Source organism: Argopecten irradians, chromosome 8 (genome assembly GCF_041381155.1).
Source record: "Argopecten irradians isolate NY chromosome 8, Ai_NY, whole genome shotgun sequence".
Classification (NCBI taxonomy): domain Eukaryota; kingdom Metazoa; phylum Mollusca; class Bivalvia; order Pectinida; family Pectinidae; genus Argopecten; species Argopecten irradians.
Genome location: NC_091141.1, coordinates 9,341,948 through 9,350,721, shown reverse-complemented (window position 1 = coordinate 9,350,721; position 8,774 = coordinate 9,341,948). Strand labels below are relative to the sequence as shown.

Sequence of the window (8,774 nt, the reverse complement as noted above, 5' to 3'; positions counted from 1 at the left end):
ACATTTTAAATTCAATCTACAAATATCAAACGACTTTCTACAAAAACTTAGAATTTACCGTATTCGCTGTAATTAGCGCCCAAGGTGCTTAGATAATTGTAACAAAGGGAGGCGCTTATTAATGAACCAAAATGTATGTTCTGGACAAAAAAAGTCAGCCATATTTCAAATCTTTCTGTACTCATGGTACATTAATCTGATACAAAAAGATTTTATCCTATTTTGTTGGGTTTTTTTTACCGGAAAAAATTTATTTCAGAAAATACAACTGTACAACATGTCTATATAAATGGTATATAAATACAAATTTTGTATAATAAACATATTTTTATCAATTTGTCACCAGTAATTCCCTTCAAAGATTATTGCTTTTTAAATGTATTGTAATAAAGTTGAAGTATTTGAATATATAGATTAAAAGTTTGTCTCATTGCAATATCATGACATTAAAAAATGTGATTTTGGATATTAAATAAAAGATTTTGAAGGGACATAACTCAGACAAAATGCGAATGAACTATGCAATGGATAAAGTACTATTTTTGCTACATATAAATAATACAGAATATATTTTGACTTTTATAGTAGTTTTATAACGAATTTGTCTATGACGCATTATAATGTCGAGATTAACACGTAAAAGACTCACAAGTTCATATAATATGAGATACAATGCTGATGTTTGAGGCATCACATGTTGCAGAACATTGTTAAATCCATGGGATGGGGCATTGATACAACTTTGACAGCTCTTCTCCAGAAAAGGGCAGTGGCGCTTTTGGGGGGAGGGGCACTAATTATGGCGAATACAGATATACAACTTTCATGATAAATACTGTGCTGTACAACAGAAAATGCTAGTTGAAATTCTCCCTGTGTTTTGAAGCTACTATTCAGATTAGATTTCTAATTATAACGATTTAAAAACTAAAGAAAACATTAGCATTTGCATTTTCAGTTCATATCCACTCATTTTTGATATTTTATATACCAACAAGCATTATATTTTTTACAGCTTATTTGGTAGTTAAATGATAAAACAGACAGCATAAGTGTTTATCAAAATCAATAATTTAATAGTACAGATACCAACAACTGGTGTATAAACATAGTTCTAGACAGGCAATATTCTTTCGCCAATTCAAAATTTTAAGATTTTCAATCTCTAGCCCTTAGATATTGGTTTCTGCGAAGATTTGAACAATGATGACTTGACAATTCATCATAGGTGGTAGGTCTTATTTGCAGACAATTCCCCTAATTATGAAAATTTCACGATAGTTAAAATCATTGCTGTTTAAGAAAACTTGCTTCGTGAAGGACCCACTGTATCTATACATATCACTGATCAGCTATTTCCTTTGCAGGAAAGTGTTGATTGTAATATTTGTGAGAAAAATATGACATTTTTCTTGTAAGCACAATATCACAATCAATATCTACCCAATAGGGCAGATAATTCTATAGAGATGGAGTATGCATTGTGACATCTACATGTATCTGCCAGTATGTTGGTCAAGCCTGGTGTTACGGCCAACAAAACAGATACACAGAAATACCATTTACAAATACCAGATATTTTCTAAAAAAATATTGAAAATCATTTACATGTACTGTATACATGTACTTCTTAAAAGCTCTCTACATGTCCGAAACAAAAACAAACTATTTTATCAACAACCGTTAGTGTCAGAACATCTATTAAAATATCTTACAGTGAAGTAACACCAAAACAATGTAAGATTCCATGGGGAAAACCCTATAACAATGAAGGTTTTCATTTTGCTGTGTGCCATAGTGATAGTCAACTATCACGCATAATTAGGACGACAACAGGAAACATAAGATGACCCCTGTTATTAAAGTGAACATTTAATTTATTTTAATGAATTGTTCAGAAGATGATGATAAGTGTAGTATTAACGTTAAGATAATAACTTCTGCGACTCAACAAAAATATTAAAGACGCTCCACCGCTGACAAATGGTATATTTTCACTATTAAAAACAGGAGCAGACGATTAGTTATTTTTCTTCGGTTACAAAAGTTACTTACTTTACACCATTATCACCATTGAAAAGTTTGAGCTTCTTATTTTACTTTAAGTTAAAAATATAAAAAATAATTAATTGCATCCCAAAAAAATTCTGTGGCACTATATCATACATAAATGAAGTACTGGTTGCGCATGCACCAAAGGAAAAATGAATTATTCTACATTATTTTTTATGTTAATTAGACATATATATACACGATTACACTCCAATTATTGTTCAAATGATGAATATCATTTATGGTCTATCGGCGGTGGAGCATCTTTAAATTTAATTTACATTCCTGTTTTAAAAATCAATAGCCATTTCTGAGAGGAAGTGGGCCTTTAAATCCAGTGGGTGTAATTACCAGGTATTCACATAAATGGATAGCATACTTCAGCAAATCAACACTAAAGAAATCAATAAATGTTGCTACATAGGAGGACTGAATATATAGCACATTTAAGAATCACAATGTTTGAAAAGCAACTGTTTTCTTCTATTTTCAGCAGTTGATGATTGATGTACTACAGTAAATCTAATGTGGTCTCTGATCCATCCCTTCTATACGGTATTATATGTGTTAACAGAAGATTGTCCTTCCACCTCTTCCACTCAGATGGATTATATAAAATGGTAGATCTTCTGAGTTAAATCATAATAAAGATTACATATTAAGGCTGAAAGAATGTCGCAGAGAGCAGTCAATTTTGACACATAAATAATGTACTAATATAGATCAATGCAGTAATTCATAATCACATGTCAACATTCGTCGGAGCCACTGTCATCTGCAAACTCTTTGTCAAAATCCTCCTTTGATATCTGGAATCAAAATAATGTGTGTTAAATACAAAGCAGGACCCATCAGTTTTAGAATTGTTAAGCTACATTTGATAACGTTTGAAATAAAAGCTAACCTTATATATCATATTCATTTTCTTCATTATAGAATATTTCTTCACACTTACTTACTGACAGTAAATATATATCTGTCAGGATCAAAACTAATTTTTAATTGTTACAGCCTGTAAAGTAAAGGTCAAACATTGTGGCAAATTATTTTTCACTTTTTCACTCAATCTTAATGTCATAGGAGATAAAAAGACAAAAGTACTTGTACAGTAAAACACAATGTTCTGGGGACCAACTGAAATACTTTGCTTTATAAGCATAGTTTGTTAAACCACATACAGACATCTTATAGGAACCTTGACGGAGAATGGTAATTACTAAAATATAACCATTAATTTGTTGTTAAGAGTATTCTTTATAAATGTGTTTTACTGTATCTTCAAAGTGACCAGAATAAAAGTATTGTAACAAAGTTCAAGGCCATCAAATCCAAATCTCTATCATCTATGACTACATTTTAGCTAGATTTCTCTACCTTTCCCTTTTTGAGTTTCTTCATTAACTTCAAGTCCTTCTCTATATCATCGATATCTTCCTCTGCTATTTCCTGTTTCCGTTTGCTCTGTTTTTCCTTGCGTTTTCGTTTCTTGTCTTTACGATCCTTGTGTTGTGACCACGCTTTTGTCTGTATAGATTTTTTCAGCTTTCCCCTTTTCACTGTTTCTCCACTTTTTAGCTGCTCCTGTCTAACTTTCTCTTTGGCCTTGTCTCTGATAAAAAAGATAATTCTCTTTGATCAGAAATTAGATATTTTTTCAATATGTATACAACCATTCCACAAGCTTTGTGGGATTATTCAAACTTAGAGAATATCATAAGCTCTGTGGGACATGTATTAAAGGTAACACATTTCCGTTTTCAATAAAAATTTCTCTGTGGTTAACATTTGGACTATGTGTAGCTGAATTATTTCATTATTTTGTTCTCGAAAATTGTTTTGAAAAACACATTTCCTATGTGTATTGGTATACTTCTTCTTTGATGTTAGAACAAAACCTTCAGGATAATACAATAGTCCTGTGATAATTTTAAGTATATTTTCTGTGATATTTTTGTGATTGGTTATAAACTTGCTTAATTTGTCTGCTATTTTAACTAAAAAATGGTATTATGTTTTACTAACAGGAGGACCATGTGGTAGTTAAGCCTTTGGCTTAACATGTAAATCCATCCTCAATAAATGAAGTTTCTTCTTCTTATTATTATATATATTGTAATAGTCAGTCTCTTATATCAATTCCCAAGGTTCTGGATTCTTACTTGTATGGTATGGAGCTCCAGTCTACAGTCGGAGGAACAAAATTTGTCAGTACTTTCCCTTTCAGTTCCGGCATCTTAGGTACACGTACGAGTCCGAAGCCAGTAGCCAGCCTACCAAAGTCCAAGTCCTTTACACGGAATATCATATTACATTCGTGTTTAACATACGACTGCACAAATGATACAAAGGCCTTAGCTGCTTTGTCCATTATTGCACGATCTTTCATAGACATTTTCTGAAGTTTTGGCAGGTGGTTTTGAACATTGTCTGCTTTTTCAGTCATCTTTAAAGGTGCTTTCTGATTGATTTCAATGAATTTGACATAGGCATCTTCAGTTGGTAACAAGAATATCAGGGCAGTTCCTTTGTTTCCGATCCTGGCTGTGCGTCCACATCTGTGGATGAAGGAGTTGGCAGAGCTGGGCGGATCATACTGCACGACCCAATCCACCTCTGGGATATCTACTCCCCTCGCCATCACATCTGTACACAGTAACACACCGCTATCCATCGTACGGAACCTAGAGAAGATCTTGTTTCTCTTTTTCTTCATTTTCCCATGAATAGCAAGGACCTAGAACAGTAAAATCCACCTTTGTATACATACCACTGAACTTCATAGGCTCCAAATGTCCAATTTTAATACACTTTGACCTATTTATAAAGACCACTGCTATGAAAACCTTTTTTCTTTATCCCTTTGATGGTATTTAAAGACAGGTTTGACTGTATGTAGACCAGTGATAATTATTTGTTTTATAGGTATTTGTACTCAATATGAATATACATAGATGGGATAGATGAGTTATAATAAAACATACATGTGATTAATATTTCAACTTATTAATTGTTTTACCCCATTTCATGGCAATTCAGAAGAAATAGTTAACAGTGGTCTATATATATCTGAAATGGTCATATAATAATAATGTACATGTACTAATGTGCATATACTTCACCTGATTAAAAGGGGCAGAGTTAGAGGTGATACACAACACAGAATGTTTAAAATTTTCTCATCATGTTGGAGTATCTAATGGTGCTCTGGAATGAGATACACACACTAGTACTCACCTGAGCCTTTTTAAGGATCTGCTGTATGGCTTTAGAGAAATAGTCTACACCAGCACACGTACTGAAGAACACTAGTACTTTGAGCTCCCTGTTGATATGTAAGAAATGAATGAGTTGGTTGAACTTTTCGTCACTGTCCAGTATCATGTACTGGTTTTCTAGTGAGGCTGGTGTCCTCCTAACTGTTCCTGTATCCAAACTGTTCCGTTTTTCCTTCACATTAATCCGTACTGGGTTTCTCATCCCGGCACGGATTAATTTCTCTACTTCATCTGTCTGAGTAGCAGAAAATAATCCTGTACGGCGCTGTTTTGGTAGATAACTTAAGATGGTGTTGATACTGGCTTCAAATCCCATCTCTAATAGACGGTCGGCTTCATCCAACACAAGAATTTCCAGAGATTTTACACTAGCTGCAAGGTTACATCCGTCCCACTTTTTCTCTAATAACGACTCAAATCGTCCTGGTGTAGCAACCACAATGTGACCTGAAACACAAGAAAACTGTATTAAAGTGGATAGATACAGTTAGGCCTAAAAATTTCCCCTCGTTTAATTTTCAATATTCAAGGGGTTATTATCACTGTCTTGACACCCACCTCTGGACTATATCATAAAGCAAAACTGAAGGCACTGTGTGCAACGTTAACAGATGAGACAGGTTTTTCAATGTTCAATCACACTGTGAAAACTTGAGAAGAAATTGAAAATGTGTTTCAAAATGGTGGTTGTGTGGGCCATCTTGGTTTTTGGATTATCCGAAAAAATAAAAACTAAAGATCATTCCACTCAGACTCTTGGCGGAACATTAGAAGAACACCCAAATGTGTTTTCAAGTTGGCGACTGTGCAGCAGTCATCTTGAATTTAGAAATAACCCAAAAAATAATAACATATGGTTGGGAACATGTTGGGGTCATTTCAGGCAGGTTTAAGTTCTATTCCACTGGTGGAACATGAGAAGAAGTTACTACAGAGCAATTAAGTGATGTCAGCTGTGTGGTAGCCATCTTGAATTTAGGAATGACCCAAAAAATAACAACATATGGTCAGGACCATAGCAGGATCATTTCAGGAAAGTTTCAGCTACATGTACAAGGCAGAGTCGGATATGTGTACATGTCATGTGTCGTGGGTTGGATCGAGGGACAAGGTGATCTCTTCTAATGTTTTTTGAAGTTATTCTATGTTGCGCTTGGTAAGTCATATGTCTTTCCTACGTTGTTCTAGTGAATACCACTTGAGGCGTTGTAACATTTCACTAACAATGGTAATGGAAGTGTGTTTCTGTGTTTCTGTGTTTGTTGGCGACATATCTGACTGCTCTTATTTGTATCATTTCAATTTTGTTTATGCTTGAATTTCTGTATGGATCCCATGGCAGTCAAGGCAGGCATACTTCAGTGATGGTTTTAAAAGTTTTTTGAGACACTGGTAAAACTTTTTAATGTAACAGGAGAGGAGAAAATGAAGCAAGACTGGGATTTGAACCCGATTCCCGTTTTCCGCCATGCAAGTTTAAACTGTGAAAAGTTTAGGATGGCGAATGAAAATGAACAAAGCTCAATGGCTATAGGTCATAGTGGCAGAATGTGAGATGACCTAAAAATGTTTTCTGATTGATATATACATATATATAACCTCACCTCCATTTGATTTGAACTTATTGATGTCATCCTGAGGTTTTTCACCTCCAATGAATAAGATAGAGGCGACATCATCGTGATTTTCAAGAAAGTGATCTATAACTTCTTTGATTTGGAAAGCTAGTTCTCTGGTCGGAGTTAAAATTATAGAAAATATTTCATATTTCTTCAATTTCCCAGTTTCTTTAATTTGCTTGTCAAGTTTTTCAAGGATGGGAATAAGAAATGCTAATGTTTTGCCACTTCCAGTCACCGCTTCAGCTGCCACGTCCTTATTACCGATAAATAACGGTATACACGCTGCCTGAACAGGTGTAGCCTTCGCAAATTTCAATTGATCTAATGTATCGATAGTAGAATCACACAGTGTAACTGGCAGCTCTTCCCACGTGGGTTCCATGTTTGTTATTGCTAACGAGTTAGTAAATATTACGGAATGGTTTTATATCGCGGAATTTATTATTTTCAGCATCATTACTTATGAGTATAATATAAAAATGAATGTAAAATATATTACTTTACTAATTTAGGTAATATATAAATTATGTTTTATTACTGTTAATTGATAAAATATTAATCACATAATAAATAAGAATAATTATTTCCTTCTCTATCTTTCGCAAGATTATTTTAATTTTGGGATTGCGATTTTATTACCTCCAAATGAAGAGTTCGGCTTTGTTGTTTGTAGCTTCATCACCACCGTCTATCACTCTGTCTGAATACTCCATATGAAGTAAATTGCGAAGGAAAGTTGGAAAGAGATTCAACGTAAGTTAAAATAACTGTCTTTCAGATCCGTCGAAAATCATTAAGATAACACGATTAGTTGTGCGTGCATATGCTGTTGCACAGTTGCCGACAAGGCACGCTTTGTCGAGAAATTTGCAGCGCTCACGTTTGGATAACTTCTGTGCATTAACCTCCTAATTCTTGCATTTTCACTGTCAAATTGATGATTTATTCAATGAAAAGTATTTACTTAAATTACTACTAAGTATCGATTTGTATCATGTCGACCATTTAATAATAAACTGTGGAATAGTTGCTCTGAGTTCATTGGCTGAAGTATGGACAGAGTAGTTTCCCTTTGACTTTATTATTTTTGTTAAAGGGACAATTCACTCAGGCTAATTCTTTTACATAAACAAGAAGCAAAATATAGCATAAATGTATTGTTCTACATTTCTTATGAAACATATAACGTAAAACATTGATAAATTCCATGACATTGTTAAGTATTTTAATTAATATCGTTGAAATATCAAATCGTTGATCAATACGATTAAGCAGGTACAATATGGACGATGTACCCATACCCGAGTCAAAGTAACGCACGGTAAACAAATAAACTACATAACCATTGAGAAGGTGATAAAATAATTTTTAGGCAAGACAATTCACCTAATAATGTAAACACACTACTGTCAGAGCGATTTGAGCACAGTTCTAGACAAAAGTTGCATTACTCTACGAGCAAGGGACAGGGTTCGGCATACAAGAAGTTGGACCACAATGTGAAATGGCGGACAGCGAGCGAGTTTGAACACCTACACACATGTCACAACCACAGACTTTTCATGCATATCACAGTAAAACCGACTGATTTAATTTTCATTAGAACTGGGTTTTTTTTCGATATATGTACAAACTTTAATGTTCTCTTAGACTGAATTGTCCCTTTAATCTTGTCTGTCAAAAATAAATGACTAAAAGTAGTCTAGAAATCCAATTCCAATACATATGCTTGGCTATTCACATACATTTACAATTTAAATATGTCAATCAGTACTTTTATTTATTTTCTTTTGTCTCCTTTAAGTTTTTAAGAGGGCAAATTCCA

The 8,774-nt window shown here is 33.8% G+C and overlaps 1 protein-coding gene across 1 annotated transcript; it reads right to left on the bottom strand.

Annotated features, from left to right (window-relative positions):
* Positions 1–1,053: 1,053 nt before the first annotated feature.
* Positions 1,054–7,335, bottom strand: LOC138329290 (ATP-dependent RNA helicase DDX55-like). The gene is made up of 5 exons (XM_069276155.1): positions 6,932–7,335; positions 5,287–5,774; positions 4,212–4,786; positions 3,427–3,661; positions 1,054–2,861 (listed from the first exon to the last, which is right to left on the bottom strand). Exons 1-5 carry the CDS (start codon positions 7,329–7,331, stop codon positions 2,802–2,804), a joined length of 1,758 nt encoding a protein of 585 aa, XP_069132256.1. The 5' UTR covers positions 7,332–7,335; the 3' UTR covers positions 1,054–2,801.
* Between the last annotated feature and the right edge of the window lie 1,439 nt (positions 7,336–8,774).

Excerpts from the sequence above, each read along its gene's own strand:
- LOC138329290 (XM_069276155.1), bottom strand. The coding sequence starts at position 7,331 with ATGGAACCCACGTGGGAAGAGCTGCCAGTTACACTGTGTGATTCTACT. Across the intron at positions 5,775-6,931 it reads TAAGTTCAAATCAAATGGAG|GTCACATTGTGGTTGCTACA; the intron begins GTGAGGTTATAT and ends CTTGTGTTTCAG. Across the intron at positions 4,787-5,286 it reads AGATCCTTAAAAAGGCTCAG|GTCCTTGCTATTCATGGGAA; the intron begins GTGAGTACTAGT and ends TTACTGTTCTAG.